This window comes from Brassica napus, chromosome C1 (assembly GCF_020379485.1).
Source record: "Brassica napus cultivar Da-Ae chromosome C1, Da-Ae, whole genome shotgun sequence".
Taxonomy (NCBI): domain Eukaryota; kingdom Viridiplantae; phylum Streptophyta; class Magnoliopsida; order Brassicales; family Brassicaceae; genus Brassica; species Brassica napus.
The window spans coordinates 46,047,882-46,068,287 of NC_063444.1; the positions used below are offsets into that span (position 1 = coordinate 46,047,882).

The following is a 20,406-nucleotide window of genomic DNA, read 5'->3' on the forward strand; positions in this document are numbered from 1 at the left end:
TTGTATAATTGATATGTATAGGTGTGCTACATCAGTTACCCTCGGGTGACGTACAGAGACGATCCATGGGTTACTGTAACGCAAATCAACCCAAGAGGACGAGTGGATGGAACTTCTGATGATGATGAACCATTGCAACCAGAGTCTACCAGCAACGCCCAGGCAGTTGAAGATTTGGAAAATGTTCAACTCGTTGAGAATTTGATTGTGTTTGGACATGATGCTGTTGTACATTCGGAGCCAGAAGCCGAGGTTGGGGAGTTTGATGAAGATTCAGAAGATTCTGATTAGTTTTTTTTTTTATTGGTCCGTCGGAAATCCCTCGCAATATACCGACGACATAGCGACGACATTGGGTTTCATTGAAATTTGGAAGGTCGTCGGTAATTCGTCGGAATATACCGACGACATTCCGACGAACTTGTCTAGTTCGTCGGAATGTCGTCGGTATATTCCGACGAATTACCGACGACATGTGTTTCTAAAAAATTTCAATCATAAAAATCTATAAATTTAGATGCCAAAACTATGAAAATAACACATAATAAGTGTTTAGTATAGTATTAGATCGCAACCGTTCAAATATAACAACTCATTAAAATATTTATGTATGCATATCATTGTTTTCATAACATCTCATCTTAACACTCATATACTTATACAATCATATTCATATAATCTTACATTACAAAAAATGTTGTTGTGTAAAATCGTGTTATAAAAACATTTTTATTGTTAAATCTTTATGCAAATACTATATATCTTATCAAAGATATGGATTTTGCATTAAGAAACTTGTAATCAACACCCTAAACACTAAGTCGTCGGAATTCCGTCGGAATATACTGACAGACACATTCCGTCGGAAATCCAATTTGCCCGGGAGAACCAAACCGCGTGAAAATTTTCGCGAATCGCCATTTGGTATATTTTAATTATACCGACGAAATACTGACGAACCCGTGTCCGTCGGAAACTTTAGATATAATAACTCTTCTTCTTCCTTCTTCGTTATTTCCGCCTCTCTCTCTCAAAAATCCTCTCTCTCACGGCGATTCCTCTCTCTACACCGGCGATTCCGGCCATTATCCACCTCCCTTCACCGGCGAATCCTCTTCTCACCCTCATATCTCTTCCCCAAACCCCAAATCATGTAAGAATCATCCCAAACCTTCTTTAATCTCAATTGTTTAGGGTTTTGGAAGTTAGATCTCAGATTTTAGGTTGTTTGATTGAAAATTTTAGGATTGAATGGATAGTTTAGGATATATAAGTTAGGATTGTTGTTTGGATTGTTGTTTTAGTTTTTTTTTGGAACGTTTTTTGATTTTTAAAAACGTTTTTTTGATTTTTAAAAACGTTTTTTGATTTTTTAAAACGTTTTTTGATTTTTAAAAATGTTTTTCAAGTTTCTAGTAATGAAATATATATAATAAAACGTTTTTAAAATTTTTTAAAAATATTTAACAACATTTTTCTATATTTATAATTTTTTTATAATTTTGTATACATATATATATATATATATATATATATATAAATCATGTATAATAAAAATTTTAAAATTTTTTATAATTTTTTATAAGTTTCCACTAATAAACTATGTATAATAAAACGTTTTTTAAAAAAAGTTATAAATATTTAACAACATTTTTCTTCATTTATAAATTTTTTATAATTGTGTATATATATATATATATATATAAATCATGTATAATAAAAAATTTTAAATTTTTTATTATTTTTTATAAGTTTCTAGTAATAAACTATGTATAATAAAAGGTTTAATAGTTTTTTTTAAAACGTTTATAAAACCTTTTGTAAATATATAAATGAAAACATTAAAAATAGAAATGATTTGAAAATATTTTTGATGTATTAATTTTTTTTTTAGGGCCTAGGATGAACCCCGCCCCGCAGCCCGTCTTCGACGTAGTTCGGTGAGCAGTTCCCGTGCATCGGGATCGTCTCATGACTCGGTTCCCACATATATTCCCGCTCCAACTCCCGCTGCCCCTCGCGCTGCTGCTCAACAGGATCCGGGGGTCATGCCAGTTCATCTATTGGTTCAACAACCAGGTCGAGAGCATCTCCCGGTTCTCCAACCCAACCCACGACGAGGACATAGCACTTGGTTAGTATTTTTTTATTTGTACCATTATGTTTTTTTCCTTTAATTAACTTGCTAACTTGTATTTTTTTTAAAGGTTCACCAAGTCGAAAAATGGCATTAGCCGGAGCATCAACCAGATGATGTACTCCATGCTCCGTTTTGGATATCCAAAGTGGAGTGTGATCCCTTCCGACGAACGAGAGTTGTGGTTTCGTCAGTTTGCGGTATAGTAACTCTTCATTTTTTTAAAGTTTTTACATTTTTTTAAATATATTTACTTATTAAATTATGTTTGTTTTGTAGCAAGAGTTCAACTGGCACTCCGATCTTACGGAAACAGTCCGTAAGAAATTCAACGAAAAGGCCATGGACTCTTATACGAAGCAGATAAACGCGTGGAAGACAGTTTGGCAGAAGAACAAGAGGCCACGGTTCATCAACGGGACGGTGTGGGAGCAGTTGATAGCTCATTGGGAGAAGGAAGAAACTGCAGAGACGTCTTCTAGGAACTCCAAGAACCGGAAGAGCGATCGTGGCGGGAAAGGTATGTATGTGCACAACCTCGGCGCTTGCTCTATGTCTACTAAGGAGGATGAACTTGTAAGTTTTTTATTATTATTTATCTTTATATTTTTTAAATAAATATTTTATATATTCCTTGGCTAATAATGGCGGTTTTTTTAGATCGAAGCAAATGACGGTAATCCCGTTGATCGTCTCCAACTCATTAAGGTGGCTCACACTAACAAGACGACGGGTCAAATTCAGGACCCCGTGATCAAAGGTGTCGTTGATTTGGTGGAAGCTGAAATAGTATCTCAATCTCAGCCTCTCTCTGATGACGGCGATTCTACGGGAGCTTCAACCAACTTGTCTCTATTGCAAATAAATGAGATGGTTGAAAAGGTAATTTTTTTATTAATATATATTTTTTATAATGTCGATTACTAACTTGTCCCTATTTACTAACTTTAAATATTTTTGTAGGCGGTTCCTAAAAGGAAAGGAGGCCGTTTAGTTGGGTTGGCCCGCCGTGCTTCTTCGTATCCGGCATCTTCTTCGCAAGCTCCGTATGCCGATCCCATGATTCTCGAGGAGCTACATGACAAAGATGAACGGATTGGGGCATTGGAGGAGCATAACACCACTATCCTTTCTGAGAATGCCACTATCCGTTCGGAAAATGCCACTATCCTTGCTGAGTTGGCATCCCAGAAGAAGTTCAACACCGAGATAATGCAGAAGCTAGATCGTTTGATGTCTTCGAGTTCATCTTAGTTTTTTTCGGTTTTTTAGAACTTTCTGAATGTATTTTTTTTCTATTTCGGTTTGTATGAATTTAAATTATATAATATTATTAGTTTTAAATTTCTGATTTTTTTAATTTATTAATTAATTTTTAATATAAAAATATATATAAAAATGCAAAATTAATTCGTTTTTAAAATTGGTATATTCCGACGAACTCTGGGCGTCGGAATATACCGACGGACAACGGTTCCTCGGAATATACCGACGAACCAACATCCGTCGGAATTTACCGACGAACCAATATCCGTCGGAATATACCGACGAACAAATATCCGTCGGTATATTCCGACGACCAGTGTCCGTCAGTATATTCCGACGAACCAACGTCCGTCAGAATATACCGAGGAATCCACTACGTCGGAATTGTCCGAGGAACGTTCTCCGTCGGTACATAGTTTTTCCGATGAACTCTGGTCTCGTGTGTCCGCATCGTAATATCGTCGGAAGTTCGTCAGAATGACGTTTCTCGGTATTCGTCAGAAAGTTGTCGGAAGTTCTGACGAAATTCCGACGAATTTTTTTTCCGACAAAACGATACCGACGGACAGGTTCGTCAGAAATTCGTCGGAATCGGTCTATTCCGACGAATTCTGACGATTTCGGCCATCAGAATCCCCTTGTTTTCTTGTAGTGACATATGCCAATAGAACCATCTCGAATGTATTGTGGCACATAGAAAGCTTATACATAAAAGATGTTAGAGTAATGAAAGTGAAATTAGTGAACATGAAAATGTACATGATCTATATTACATGATCTATATTACATGAGAGTGTATACATTTATACCATATCAATGAAATATTTGGTTTATTGTTTGAATCTGATTAGTGTACTGATTAGCCAAAAGGAATAATTTTTTGATTAGCCAAGAGAAACAATTTCTTAACTTCCGCTAAGAACCCCATTTTAAGAATTCCGGGTTAATCATGGTCTAATGATATGAAAAAATATCTTTCTTTTGATATGTAATTAAATATCAATTTAAGAGGGAATGTGCAGATAAATTGGTGATTAATCACCACTTTCCTTCACAATTCAACTGGAAATAAGACACAACAAGAGTACAAATAGAAATTTAGAAACATCTTTCTCTCTCTCGTTCTTCCACAATTTTAGCGATGCAAGGTAGATATTTTTCCCCCATTTTTCCTTAGCAACAAAAGGTAAAGATCAAAAAATAAATAATGCATAAGATATCTTAGGAGAAACAAAAACAAATCTCAGAGTTTTAAGTAGATCTTTACTCCACTCACCTTGACATGTGTGCTTGGGAACTGAGAGGTACGCAATATCTCTTGTGTCTTATCCACCAGTCTACGCCGTGGGATGCTTAGAATCAGAGCAGCTTGATCAGTTGTTGCTGCTGTTGATGTAATTCTGAATCCGCCATCCCAACGCCTGTGGACGCCTTCACTCGGATACAGAAAATCCAGTTCAACCACCTGCAAAAGAGATATATTGGAGAGTTTTTATAAATCACAGATTAACTCGAAAAATCCAAAGTCATTTCATGAAGATCAAAGTCTAACCTGCTCACTGTAGCCAGAGTTGCGGGACATAACAACACCCCCATCTGCTTCCAGCTGTTGCCATTGAGGTTACATGAAAGCCTTCTCTCCACTTCTTGTTTATCCACTTGAATGGAAATGAATCGCTAACTTTGTAAGACGAGTAAGAAATTTTCTGGCTTAACATTTCCATGCACATAACTGAAACCGCAGAAGATCATGCCTTGTTAGGCTAGTTAACAAAGAAAAAAGACATTATGTTAAGAGGTGCAAGGGCTCAAACACATGTAAGAAGGAACTTCAGTCAAGCAAGGTAAATACAAAAACCAAAAAAGTTCAAGTGCAAACCCTTTTGCAGGAACTCCCCAAGGATGTGTAGTGGATACTCACGCTTGCCATGAAGTGTTCCATATATCCCATAAATCTCGTCCGAAGCATATCCATAAACCATGGCCAAAAAATGGATCTACCATTAATGATATTAATAGTAGAAAATCACAAAGGAGAGTGAATGGGAGAGCCAATACCATAATATAATAGTATCCTTGTCTTCCTTTGAAATGTAATATAAGGACTCCACGACTGCCATCAACCGGGTCAAGTAGTTAATCATATGGAAAAATTCACGAGAGCTACTAAGGCAAGATTCAAAGGAACAGTGCAGATGAAAGGACGAAGGCATCGCAGCAGCAGTGATGTTAGCAGCTTTTGATCTTTTCCATATTACTTTAGAAACTTTTGGTTTAGAACGCATCAGCCCTGTGTTGCTTCTTTGATTTCCGAATCTAAAATATTTGCCTTAGTAGTTTCATGAAATGTTCAAACGATCAACAGACTCCTTGACCCGGTTGATTTTTCGTCATGTCACCCTACAAAAAAAATACAATACAATATATGTGATCAGTAGAAGCTATGCAAGCTATGAAAATAAGCAACATTTTGATTAGACCTTGGGCTTTTTTCCAAACAGAACCAAAGTTTATGCTCCAATTTAGGTTAGGAGTTCGGTTCGGTAAGTTTTGAAAAAACTAATTTTTGGTTCAGTTATAGGCAATCAGTTACTTTGGTTTTCTATTTTTTTTTCCTAAAACAATTATAACCAAACAACACTAAAACTCAAACCGAACTAATCCAAATAACTGAACTCACCAAACTTATCCGAAATTTAAACAAAATTTAACAGATATCAAAAACTTTGGTTAAGTTCGGTAGATTTTCAAAAACCCAACTAACCAAATACCGAACAGAAGCTCATTTCAAGTTAATTTGGAGAGATTTAGGGCAACCCAAATTAACCAATTCTGACTATGCAAAGCTGTAGAAAACACCAAATGTATAGAATCAGAAAAAAAAAGAAAAGATTACAACTTACAAGTCACAATATTCAGTTTTGCCGTCCAACACGATGAACATGGTTTTAACGCCTTTACATTTATTTAAAACTAACTAAAACTAGAAACCATGTTAATATCATCTTCCTTTTTGTCAATAAAACCTGTGCTTCAACTTTCAAAGTATCAAATATTAACAGGATCTTTTTTATTTCTGATAGAACTCCTAGCTCATTTACCATATGACAGTTCCAAATGCATGAATATGACACCAAAATCTCTATGTTAACCGAGACTAAATGACTTATCTAATTACATTTTTATTACGATAACGTGACAATTATTTTATAAATATATACAGTCATATCTGAAAAACTTACCTTTTAAGAAAAATAGCAGATGAAAACAACAGCAAAAAATGACTAACATCACATACTCGCATACATACACACTAAAGTTTGAATAAGGAAAATAGAAGGCTAACAATACTTGCTTACTGTAAAAGAAAGTAACTTCAAAGGTTATGAACTTTTTACGAAGAAGCAAGTTTACCTTGGAATGATTATTGTCAAAATGGATCCTCTCATTTGATGTGTATCTGAAGACTTCAAGAGTTTGAACGTCACCACTTGCGATACTTGCTTCCATCTACCAAAAGAGGACAAAGATGATGAAACAAAAAGGGTTGATGTTGGTTAGGGAAGAAGATAAACGAGAGTATAGGCAATGTAACCCACGTTTTCCCAGTCTCAATCCACAGGCAAGGTGAACTGCAAAAACGGCTATATTCTCTCTCCAAAAAGCGATTTTTGGGCGACAACCTAGCCACCGTGACGTATTTCTCCGCTGCTCAACGGCGTCAGATCCGGCGTCGGATTCTTGATCAAACATCTGCGTCATCTCCACCGAAGGAGATGAAGAAGAAGAAGCCTAAAAAATCCCCACCGGCAAAGGCAAAATCATTGGGCTCACCCCCGATTGAGAATTCACCTCCGCTGTCCTCCTCTTCACCACCCAGTCGCGATGAAGGAAGCCTCTTACCTCCGCTTGACGAGTTTGTTTCTGATGCCCACCTTGGCTCCCCAGCTGCAGTGGCTGCTCAACAAACTCGTGACAAAGCAGATCTGAGTCCTCCCGTTGAGCCGTCTTCTGCGAAGAAAGTGATCGTCGAAGAGTCGACAGATCCATCTCCAGGAAAGACTGTAACCTTAAATACCCAAGTTGAGTTGAGCTCTGAAGCAATGTCTGGAAGCTCCTCGGACTCTCGACCAGTAGGATCAGTGGCAAACGAAATCACTGTCGCTGCTGAACCTAAAGGGAATCTAGCAAGTGTTGATGCCAAGGACGTGTCTTTGGGCTCGCAGTTAGCTGATCCAAAGGAACCTCCTATTCGTGTAAGCATCGAGAAGGAGGCAAAAGCACCGATTGATACTAAGGAAACTTGGTGCAATCGAGGTAAAGGAGTTAAGCAATTATCTAAAAAAGGTGAAGCTTTCACCCTTCCATCAGGAGAAGCATGTATCAAGATTCCCAACTCGGTGATAGAGAAGAATCGCAAGTCATGGGAACCCTTTGTGCTTGGTCAATTTTACTCTGACCCTTCTTCTCAAGGAACCTTGCACAACATTGTTAATGGTATCTGGAGCAAACAATACAGAGACATCCCTGTCTCCAAAATGAAAGGATTCTCCTATCTGTTCTGGATTCCGAACGTAGCGACCAGAAACAGAGTGATTAAGCAGAAGCTGTGGCAGATCGAAGGCCAGACCATGTTCGTTGACAAATGGGAACCAGGTATTGTGCCCACAAAGCCTGAACTCACTTCGGCTCCTATTTGGCTCGAACTACGGAAAGTTCATCTTCAATTCTTCAACGAAGATGGCCTTGAGCGTATTGCGGGGCTGGTTGGCCACACCAAGTTCTTGCATCCTGCCACTGCGAATAAAACAAATTTGGAGGTGGCAAAAGTTTTTACTATCATTGATCCTAGGAAACCATTACCTGAGGCTGTCAATGTCCAGTTTGATTCCGGAGTCATCAGTAGAGTGTTAGTGTCGAGCCCCTGGATGCCTCCTGTTTGCGGGTTCTGCAAAGAGATAGGTCACTCAACCAGAAAATGTTTGACTGCCCCCAAACCCTGCTATGTCTGTAGCTCAACCGATCATGCTTCAGCGAACTGTCCTCAAGCACCAAATAAGGATACTAGGGGAAGGAAGACAAGGAGAAGTAGATCAAGGAATAAGCAGAAATGGGTGGAAATGGACCCTCAAAAGGCGCCGATTCCACCTCTTTCTGAGCAGGCTCCGAATGGCCCTGTTCCTCCTATAATTCACACCAAGACTAGCTTAGAGGTGATTACTCTACAGTCAAAATTGGGCACTGAGAAAGATACGGTCAGAGGAGAACCTAGTGGCACGACTGGTGGGACTCTCTCAAAATTTCCAAGAAGTGTTTCTGCTACCTCACGCTCTTCTCAGCCTGAGCTGCAAGCTGACTCCTCTGATGTTGATTCTTCGGATTCTGAACTGGAGGAGGGTGAGTTTAGCAAACATGAGCCCGACTTCGAAGTGGTCCGCAACAGGAAAAGATTCTCAGGTCAGAAAGGAAATAGGGGCAAGGGCCCCAAAATCAACTAATTTTTATGTCGTCAGACATTTTTTGCTGGAACATGCGCAGTTTAAATAAACTAAGCCACCGCAGCGGATTAAGAAAATGGTGTAGGAAGCACTCTCCCCTTTTTGGTGCTCTCCTAGAGACTCATGTCAAAAATCTAAAAATAAAAAAGTTTACTTCAGAGCTGTTTCCTGGTTGGTCCTATGAGAGCAACTACGAGTTCTCTCCCCTTGGGAAAATCTGGGTGGTTTGGCATCCTTCTGTGTTGGTTACTATTATCTCCAAGTCTCTCCAAATGATTACAGTCGAGGTTACTTGGCCGTCGGTTCAATCCAAGATCATCATCTCCATCATCTATGCTTCTAACGATCCTGATGTGCGCACGACCCTGTGGAATGAGATTGAGGAGCTAGGTCCTGCTCTTGGTATAAAATCGAAACCCTGGATTATCTTAGGTGACTTCAACCAGATAAGAGATCCTTCAGAGCACTCTAAATCGGCGTCTCTGAATTTGGACACGAAAATGCGGGACTTCAATCAGTGCTTGCAGTCTGCTGGTGTGGATGACCTTAACTTCAAAGGCAACTCTTTCACATGGTGGAACAAGCAAAAGCTTAACCCGATCGCTAAGAAGCTGGACCGAGCTTTGGTGAACGATGAGTGGTACTTCGAGCTCCCCTCCTCTGTTGCTTACTTTGGTAACCCAGAGTTCTCGGACCATGCAGTTGTCTCGATCTTACTGGACCCTTCCACCGCAAAGGCTAAGAAGCCGTTCAGGTTTTATAATTTCATTATTCAAAGTCCTAATTTCTTTGACATGATTTGCAGCTGCTGGTTTTCCTTTAATGTCACAGGGTCAGCTATGTTTAGGGTATCGCGTAAGCTGAAGCTATTAAAGAAATGCATCAAGGAGTTCAGTAAACAGAACTACTCGGGCATTGGAAAAAGAACAGCGCAGGCTCTTGATTGCTTGGTGACCGCTCAGAACTTGACGCTGGCGAACCCTTCCACCCATAATGCTGAGGTGGAGATAAGAGCAATGAAGGAATGGGAAGAGCTATCCACCGCTGAGTCCTCGTTCTTCTTTCAGAGATCAAGGATCACCTGGTTAGCTTTTGGGGATGGAAATTTGCGTCTGGTCCATAGATATGCGGCGTCTAGGCAAGCGATCAACCATATTCACTTCCTAGTAGGTGACAATGGAGCACGCATCGACTCTCTACCAGAAATCCAGGAGCAATGCATGAATTATTTCTCTGATCTTTTGTGGGGCACAGCTTCTCCAAGCATGTTTGAGCAAAGTGACCTCGATCTGCTTTTTGATTTTAAGTGTTCTGCGGAGCAAGCTTCTAATTTTGAGAAGGAATTCTCATCTCAGGACATCAAGGACGCTTTCTTCTCCTTACCTAGAAACAAAACAGGGGGGCCCGACGGTTACTCTTCTGAGTTCTTCACCGCCTCCTGGTCTGTGGTTGGTTCGGAGATAACGGAGGCCATTAAGGAATTCTTCCGGTCTGGCTCCATCCTCAAGCAGTGGAACGCAGCAAACCTCGTTCTGATCCCAAAAATTCCAAATGCGTCGCATCCTTCGGCCTATCTCATGTCTCAATACGGTCTACAAGGTGATCGCTAAGCTGCTGGCGTCTAGATTACATGAGATTCTCCCACTCATGATCTCCAAGGCCCAATCTGCTTTCCTCCCGGGGCGTTTACTAGCTGAAAATGTACTCCTCGCAACTGATCTGGTAAATGGCTATAACAATCAGAACTTAACCTCCAGAGGAATGCTGAAGGTTGATCTCAGGAAGGCCTTCGATTCAGTTGGATGGGACTTCATGTTGGCATCGCTTAAAGCCCTTGAAATCCCTCAAAGCTATATCAATCTCATCTCTCAATGCCTTACTACTGCGTCCTTCTCGGTTTCGGTTAACGGCTCCACAGGTGGTTTCTTCCAGAGTTCTAGAGGAATTAGACAAGGAGACCCGCTGTCTCCCTATCTCTTTGTGTTAGCCATGTAGTGTTTCTCGAGGTTACTTCTCTCAAGGTACGAAGCAGGTAGCATCGGCTATCACCCATGGAATGTTTCTCGAGGTTACTTTCTTGTCAGTACAGCTTCGACGTATAGTCCTTCGTCTTTACCAGATGTAGTGGACCGCACGGCAGACTTGCAGACTGGAATGAGCTATTATCTTGGATCCGAGCTGCCTGTTCTAAGAGAAGCCTCCTGCTTCGAAAGCTAGCTTCTCAAGCGGTTGTGTTCCACATATGGAAGCAGAGGAATAACTTAGTTCATAACAATATCCAACTACCTGCTGCAAATGTTTTCAGAGAAATTGACAAGGAGATGAAGAACATCATCTCATCTAGAAGGTCGAAAAAGCTCTTTAGTTCACTTATGGTTCTTTGGATTCGATAGGTGTTTAAGCTATCCATTGTTTGGATGTTGTTGATCCATCTTGTTTTTTCCTTTTTTTTGCCAAGATGTGTCAAACTTAGATCTTGCTTTGCAAATCTTCTTTCATTTATATGATATTTACAGTTTAGCAAAAAAAAAAAAAAAAAACTCTAATCCACAGGAGAATTAAGAAGATGACTTTGATTTTAGGATTTGTTTTCATCAAACAACAACAAAAAAGAAGGGGCATTGAGCTTTATTGAAATGCAAAGAACAAGAAATGAAAAGAGCCACAGCCAGCACACTGGGTGCATGTGCACCTCCTATTTTTTCAATTTTTGTTTATTTTGTAAGGTAAAATGGTAGAAAATATTAGTTAAGATAGAAAACTCTCTTTATTGCACCCACTAATTTATTTTATACACTTGATGCACACAGTAAATTTTATGTCTAGATTGGCCCCTCGAACATAGAAGATTGTGCTCTCGTGAAGCAAGAATTGTTCTGAGACAATGTTACCACGCGTATTTATACTAAACCTATCTTGATAGGAAACCACTAATGGACTTGATTGTTTGTTTGGGCTTGGGCTCTTATAGGGTTATCCGATAGTTCGATTCGATTTGTGGAAACCTTCGGCCTTAGTTGTGAAAGAAAACAACGATCTTAAGCCACCACACCTTATAAGCGGTCGTGATAGTTCAGGTCATGACAGTCGAGACGCTTAATCACCATCCACAATTGGCTTTGTTCTTCTCAGCTGACAATACCAACAAGGAGCTGACGTTGAACATTTCAAGTCATGCATGGAGACAACAGCAAAAAAAATATAGATTATTTGGTTGTGAAGTTATAATAATACTGGTATCAAAAATATCTTTCGTTTTTTATATGAAATTAAATAGCAGTAAAGGGGAAATGTATAAGATAAACTGGTGATTAATCAACATTGATTCACAATTCAACTGAAAATAGACACAACAGGAATAGGAACAGAGATTTAGAAACATTTTTCTCTCTCGTTTTTTTTAACCAATTTTACTAATACATTTTAAGATACGGTTCGGCCATAACTTAGCGACGCGAGGTAGAGATTTTTCCCCCATTTTTCCTGAACAACAAAAGGTAAAAAAAAAACACAATGCATAAGAACTTAGTAGAAACAAAAACAAATCTCAAAGATAAGTAAATCTTTACTCTACTCACCTTGACATGTGTGCTTGGGAACTGAGAGGTACGCAATGTCTCTTGTGTCTCATCGACCAGTCTACGCCGTGGGATGCTTAGAATTAGAGCAGCTTGATCGGTCGTTGCTGCTGTTGATGTAATTCTGAATCCACCATCCCAACGCCTGTGGACACCTTCACTCGGATACAGAAAATCCAGTTCAACCACCTGCAAAGAGATATATATTGGAGAGTTTATAAAACTGAAGGAAGAGGAAGGCATCTCATGAAGACAAAAGTCTAACCTGCTCACTGTAGCCAGAGTTGCGAGACATAACAACACCCCATCTGCTTCCAGCTGTTGCCATAGAGGTTACATGGAAGCCTTCTCTCCACTTCTTGTTTATCCACTTGAATGGGAATGAATCGCTTACTTTGTAAGACTGCTGTGTATACGCCGTGCCTTCAATACCCAATTTTAAAAACAAAACAGAGAATAAGCCATAGTTATTGGCTAACATCCACACATTCGGACACTAGTGTATATACCTTTTGACATGACAACTAAAGAGCTTCCATTGGCTGCACCAGCAATGGAACTTATGTAGTAATTCTTCTCCCACTGTTCCATTATCCATTCCTGAGACAGAACAGAGTTTACACTCACATAAGATCACCTCTCACAGAACACAAAAAAGAATAAGCAACATAGAAACACTGGAGTGGACCAACCTTATGCAAGAAGACAGGAGATAGTTCGTAGACTTGGTTTGTGAAGCCAGTTCCAGCATCCATTATCAATGCCCATAGATTTGAACATGATGATACACAGCTTATTAACAAACCATCTGCAATACCTCTCTCAATATGCTGTGCCAGCCTTATATCAGCCACATTATAATGATACCTATTTGCACAGTTTGATTGTTAGTCCAAAACTTTTCCACTGTAGCACACTGAAGTGGCCTAGAATCAAACTCCATTTAACCAATAAGTTACGAACTTTGACTTCTAATGAAAAACTTTGTATATATAAATAATTTGTTGTTTAGTTTATTATTAAATATTTCGAATGTATGAACAATAACTTATTCTAATGGTATTTGAATTGATAATATATCTATTTATATATATTTTGTAAAATTATTATGCAAACACCTAGTTTACCCAATAAGTTAAAATTACTTTGACTTCTCACTGGTGGCAGTGGACAGATCAAAAGACATTTACAGTTAACTGACGGTATAATTATTAATTACCTCTGCTTCATTGGTTGCCTGGCATTGTAGATCGATATCCATTGCGTTGCAGGAACTCCAAGACGGACTTTCTTCCTAGGGACATCTTCTTCTTCTTCCCCAGTGCTCAACCTACCTCGCTTCTGTCCAACTTGAAAAATGATCTATCACAAGAAACATATACAAAACGTCAAACAAGTACTCCAAGGTGACTATATAACAGCATGAAAACGTCACCTTTTGAGCACCCTCTGTGTTAATAGGCCTAATAGCTGGATTCTCCCCCAAGAGATCTTGAAACAGAGAGACTAGCTTCCCATAGTTAGGCTCCTCGTCAAACTTCATATTCACCACGATCTCAAGAAACTGCTTGAAAGGAGGAGGGCAGAAACAACAAAGCATATCCGGCGATGTTGCCATCTTCTTTTTGCAAACGAGGAATGACTTGTTATCTCCCTGAAAATTTGAGCAAGAGAAAAGGATTTAGCAGAGAGAGAGAAACATCATTCTAGAAAACAAAAATATATAGTTCTGAAGGTACCTGATATCCTTGCCATGGCAATCTACCTCGGTGAAGGAAGATCAGTGTGTACGCCAATGATTCGAGATCATCTCTTCTGCTAGCAGTTCTCCCTAAGTGAGCATGTGCACTTGCGTATCTTACTGTCCCCCTACGGATATTGATTCAAGAGAAGAGTAAGATTGAATGTAAAGATTAGCAATTAGGTAACAGTTGGAAAAGTATTTACCTAAACATATCGGGACGTTGATCATATTCAACATGTTGTCCGCTACCACCTTCTCTCCACTTTGTTGCTGAAAAGTTAGATAAATAAAGGTGAGAAAGGTTAATAAACACCTAACAAAAATCACAGAGAGAGTAAAATTAACCGACCTAGTCCCAAATCAACAAGAAAGAGCTTTTTCTCTTGAGACGTTGAAGGCTGGCCGAGTAAGAAATTTTCTGGCTTAACATCTCCATGCACATAACTGAAACCGAAGCAAACCATGACTTGTTAGGGTAGTTAACAAAAGATAAAACATAATAAATTAGAGGTCCAAAAGCTCAAAAAGATGTAAGAAGGAACCTTAGTCAACTTGGATAAATACAAAAACAGAAGAAAAAAATTACAAACCCTTTTGCATGCATCTTTTCAAGGATGGACAGTGATTCAACTGCAATGCAAGCTACCATTTCTGAGGACATTCTGTTAAGAGAAAGGAAAAAGAATCGTTAGGGCAAGTCACATTTTCAATCAGTGATGGAGTTTTAATGTCGCATTTGCAAGAAACCAAACAAAATTAATTAATGAAAAAAGTACATTAGCTATTATTCATTAATGAAGAGTAGTTACTCACGCTTGCCCTGAAGTGTTCCATATATCCCATAAGCTCGGCCCGAGCATGTCCATAACCTGGAGGCCAAAAATGAGGATCAACCATCAATGATATACTGACATCAGAAAATCAGGAAAAGAGAGAGAAGAGAAATGGGGCATCAAGTACCATAATATAATAGTCTCCTTGCCTCCCTTTGAAATGTACTCTTGGGACTCCATGGCTGCCACCCAAGGTGCTGTTCACATTAAAACCAAAACGTTGATTACCCATTTCAACTCAAGCAAGTACCTGACAATCAGGCGTAAAGGAGAGAATCGAACACCCACTTGTACACTTGCCACTCATGTGGAGGACCATAGTTGCAACCCTTACTACTTCGATGCTCAAACTTCAGAGCAACCTCCAAGATGCTAGCTCCTGCACTACGATCATTACCACCACTAATACGACGTCCCACAAACACTTGTCCAAAACCACCCTTCCCCAGCTTCCTCTCAACCTTATACAGTGGCGATCCTCCAACTTGGACCTGATAAAAGAAACAGAATCATTATACATTATACCAAAGATATGAATTAATACATATATATGATTATCCAGCACCATAACCATATACAAAGCTTTACCCTTTCAGGGAAAGGAGCAGTGTTTCCTTCTTCCTCCTGAGCAGCCGCCGCCTTGTTAGAGCCGCCACTATCGTTACCAATCGCCATAACTATCTTCTCTTCTTCTTCAACCACTACTACTACCTCTTTGGTTGCCTTATCTTCCTCTTTCAACTTCCTCGCCGCTAATCTCGTCCTCGGCCTCTCCGTAACTCCAACAGCAACAGCAACTGCTTTGTTCCTCCTCTGTTTCTTGTCCTGTTGATTCAGAGCTGGAGGTTCGGTGACACGGCCACGGCGGCGGGCTCCACGGCGAAGCTCAGGCATAGCTCAAACCCCATGCATTCGAGACGGGACAGAGAGAGTTGTCCGATCATTATAGTCCGATCGAAACGAGGGTCTGGATCATGTCGGATTTGGAAAGTGATTTGGGATTTTTAATTACAGATCTGTTTTTTTTTTTTTTTTTTTGGCTGATGAGAAGTGTTTTTTGATTAGGTTTCTTCTTTCGGTTCTGTTGAGATGATGAAAGGAAAGAAAAGTTATGGATGGGAAAAAATGGACCGAGGGGATTGAAACAGGCGGTATTTGTGCCACGTCAGATATTACCTTTGTGAAGGGAAACAAAAGAAATTTCCTTTTTGTGTGTTTAAAATTATAACAATTAGATAAAGGAAAATAATAATAATGCGAGTAAAAAAATTTTTTGTAGGACAATAATGTGAGTGAATAAACAAAATATCTATTATACCATTCTCAGCTACAACATTTTTGGAAACACCAATTTATCTATTATAATTTATGAAAATTATTATAAGATGACACAGGAACCTGTAATTTTATTTGTTTTATAAAAAATTACGTTTTATTTGCATCATCATGTGTTTACATCATGCTAAAATTTTATGTAAATTCGTTTCGATTAATCTACATAGTTAATGATAAATTGTATTCTTTAGAATTCTAAATCAAAATAGGTTGGTATAAAACCATTAGTGAACTTTTAACTAAATCTTTAGAATAAACAAAATTCACATCAGCTATTATTATGCGAAAGAAACAAAAAACTGGAAAATGAAATAAATTTAGATGAAAAATGTATTTAAGTAATATACTAGGAAACAAATCCGCGTTTTCGCGTGGATAATTAAATTTTTTTATTAAAAATAAATTAGTAAATATTAATTGAATGTATATATTTAATAATTATATAATTTTTATTTAAATTTTTTTTAATTTAATCACCAAAAATATTAGTTAACATATGAGAATGTAATATATATGTAATAAATTAACTATAAATTGGTTGTTGAATTTAGAGAAAAATAAGTATACATTTTTGTTAAGCTATCAAAATAAATGTCTCAAACAAAAATGTTCAGTTAAATAATAAACCTATTAAAAATATATAACTGGTGATCATTTTCGAAACACCAAGAACATGTAGAAAAATAATGAAGAGAATAAAATAATAGGAAAGAGTGGAATGAATGTTCATTCTCAAATTTAGGAAAAAATAATTTTGTTTTATTATTCTCTACAAAAAGAGGAATCAGAAGGAATGTAAATATTTATTATTTAAAATAGTGTAATTTTATAGGAATGATAAAAAAATTGAATGTTCTTTCTCATTCTCTTTGTCACTATTCAAAACCATAATGTTTTGAAAGTATAGAAAAAATGCTAAAAGAATTTGAAAATCTGCCCAAAGACAGAAATTTTTAAACAAAAATTGTCTGTAATTACACTAACAATTAATAAAATTTAAAACATCCAACAAAAGTTGTTAGTTTAACAACAAAATGTAAAAGTACTATAAATGAAATTAAAAATCGATGAATTTCGACCTTTAACAAGTATTAGGTTATACGAAATATCTTTGTATAATAAAACATTGTTTTCAAAACTTAGATACAAAATATACAAAAATAGTTTATAAAGTTTATATGTGCTTCTCCGAACATCTCTTATTAGCCTTTGGCATTCAGTTCTTAATTTCAGTTTTAGTTCTATTCTTCATTTTTAAAGGTTTAGGAACCGCATGAGTGATGTTTCTTAATCGTGGATCATACCGTGTATGTTTCTATGCAGCCTTTAGGCTCCCGCCTAGATGCTGATCTTCTACAAAAAAGTTAACATTCTTCGTATACTATTTCCCTCTGTTATTTTGGACATGAAACTGTTGACACTTATTAATATACAATGCACTCAAATGGTGGCTGCAGATGTAGTGAGTTCCAAGTAGGGTTATTCGAAGAAGTAGTGGTGTTCTTTCTCCGTAATCTCTCCCATTACATCTTTTTCTTCAATTTTGTAATTCAATAAGTAATTTCTGATATGTAACGTATATTCACATGTCTGAACACAGACCCTTTTATGATGTGACCATCCCCAAATTCAAGGTGGGAAGTGTGACGGTGGAAATAGAATTCACCATGATATTTGACTATGGGACCGCAGTTGGATGTTTGATCGGGTCATATTACACTGATGTAACCACAGACATACCTACCTAATTAACTATATTGGCTTCTGTTTATATTCATGCATATATTGTTTGTTTACATGTTATGTTTTCATTTAGTGTATATTTCAAATGAAACCACAACCAAAGAGTGTATGTTTAAGTTTTCATTTTCACTTTGCAGAGATGGTTATGAAAGTGAGCAATGTTTTGGTTTTAGAAAGTGATCATCTTACGAACAGTTTACACAAGTGAATGCCAATAAAATGCATAAATTTTGTTTGAAACAATTAAAAACCTTATTTTACCAGAGTTTACTAACTGATTACATATGTACTGATATGTTTTGTGTTGTGTTGTGTTGTGCAGTTCCATCTTCAAGTAGCAAGAGTGAAAAGTATCTTTGAGTTCTGCTACATTATTACATCATCGTGCCTAAGCTAAATACATCAGTACATATGATTTAAGAAGGAAACTTTAGTAATGTATCAATTTGAAGGAATATTGATGCGTGTGTAGTGTTGCTGTTTGAAAATTCTCTTTGAGTTCTGCTACATTATTATATCATCGTGCGTAGGCTACATACATTTGACTTAAGAAGGAATATTTATGCGTGTGTTGCTTTGTTGTTCGCAGCACTGATGAAGAGAAGCTTCCTTCAATTAGCTTTGAGATGCAAGGAGGAGCTCCATACAATGTTTTCAGCTCCATACTTGTCTTTGACACCTCCGATGTACGTATAGACATCTCTCATCTCATCAATTTATGATGCCTAAGGCCTTTTATTTCTGATATCGAATTTTCTTTTTTTTTTCAGTATGTTGATAAAATTTGTAATAATCCTCCATAACTTCTTTTGTTGATTTGGTATTATACTATTGATACCCTAATGGAGACGTGAGTGTGATCACCCTGTATAAAAGGTCATCTACAATTTCCTTTTTTTTGTTTGTTAATTTTTAAAACATATCAACAACGATGTTTGTCTATATTTGGCCTGCAACAAATATTCGGTTTCCATCCGAATTAGAAGATATTGAACCAAACCAAAACTATATAAATATTTGAACATTGCCTAAATGGTTAATACATCATAACCAATTGGAACCGTACCAAAAGATTTTGAATTATGCTTTATTATATTATCATAATAATAAACCCATTCGTATTAAATTACCATATATATATGTTTTTGAATGAATTTTAGTCAACTCATTAAGTTAATTAATAAATTAATTTACAAACATAATTAATATTTTCTCAAGTTAATAATAAATTTTATTATTTTAATATGTTTTCACTCAAATGAAATAACTAAATTTTTCATTCATATATACATACATATTAAAATAAACATAATCATAAATAAAATATTTTCTCAATAAAAATTAATAAGGTAAAAATAAAATAAAATTTAAGAAATTATTTATATTTTTCTAAAAACTAAATAACTTTTTTAAAAATTTAAATTTTATTTTAGAAAATAATATTTTGATTTTTTTTATTATCACTGCACATATCTATAATAAATTGTTGATAATTATACTAATTTAATAGCAGAATTGAAATGCATAATTACCTTTCCCTTTCTCCAAGGTACCGTATTGCATATATTTTTTTCAAGCTACTTTGGCTTTTCTTTTTCTTTGACTTTTCCACTGAATCTATACAGTCTCAATACATCATCTACAACTTGAAGCATTAGTTGCAGTGACAATCGTTGTTTTGAATCCAGAAGCGTTCTTCTCCTACAGACGTTTGCCCATATCAGGTTTCCGTGCCTACTACCACTACCTCCACCGGGACATTGTTACGAGATGTGTTCCATCTCATCACAGAAGATGAGGAGTTGAAACGATGCTAACGTCACGCTTGTGTAAGTGATGACTATTTTCCTCTGTTAACCAGCAAGCAAAGCAACCTATTTGTTTTACAACGGTAAGAACGAATATGAAATGTTATCTAGACATGCACAAGAGTCTATGTCTTTTGTGTCCCTTAAGACTCATGTACGGCTCCATCAGCTGTCCTGATGTTTGAGAAATGACTTGAGTCACAAAATTTACTCCACGAACTCGACCAGTTCGTCCACTAACACGTCCGGCTGCGTCAAGGCACAAGGCTTTGCAACCTGTACCAAGAGTTAGCGTTTTCCGTTAGATCGAGGCCTAAAGCTTTTCAACCCGTACCACGACCTAACGTTGTGTTAGACCGGACTAGTCAAATATCAGAGTACTCATGAAGCGCATATAAAACAATTACTTTTATTGATTTAAGAAATATTCATACATTGAATAATTCAAGACTGGACCCAGCCTA

The 20,406-nt window shown here is 37.3% G+C and overlaps 2 protein-coding genes across 2 annotated transcripts; one reads left to right on the plus strand and one right to left on the minus strand.

The window, feature by feature from the left end:
- The first annotated feature begins 7,179 nt into the window (after positions 1-7,179).
- LOC106426472 lies at positions 7,180-10,511 on the plus strand. Its single transcript, XM_013867192.2, has 3 exons — positions 7,180-8,860; positions 9,061-9,655; positions 9,707-10,511. The coding sequence occupies exons 1-3, from the start codon at positions 7,180-7,182 to the stop codon at positions 10,509-10,511; spliced, it is 3,081 nt and encodes a 1,026-aa protein (XP_013722646.2).
- Positions 10,512-12,175: 1,664 nt separating this feature from the next.
- Positions 12,176-16,180, minus strand: LOC106426516 (casein kinase 1-like protein HD16). Its single transcript, XM_022707999.2, has 15 exons — positions 15,645-16,180; positions 15,345-15,547; positions 15,184-15,253; positions 15,037-15,092; positions 14,814-14,885; positions 14,573-14,667; positions 14,427-14,493; positions 14,219-14,348; positions 13,915-14,133; positions 13,699-13,841; positions 13,172-13,346; positions 12,989-13,079; positions 12,745-12,902; positions 12,480-12,668; positions 12,176-12,384 (listed from the first exon to the last, which is right to left on the minus strand). The coding sequence occupies exons 1-15, from the start codon at positions 15,948-15,950 to the stop codon at positions 12,325-12,327; spliced, it is 2,034 nt and encodes a 677-aa protein (XP_022563720.1). The 5' UTR covers positions 15,951-16,180; the 3' UTR covers positions 12,176-12,324.
- Between the last annotated feature and the right edge of the window lie 4,226 nt (positions 16,181-20,406).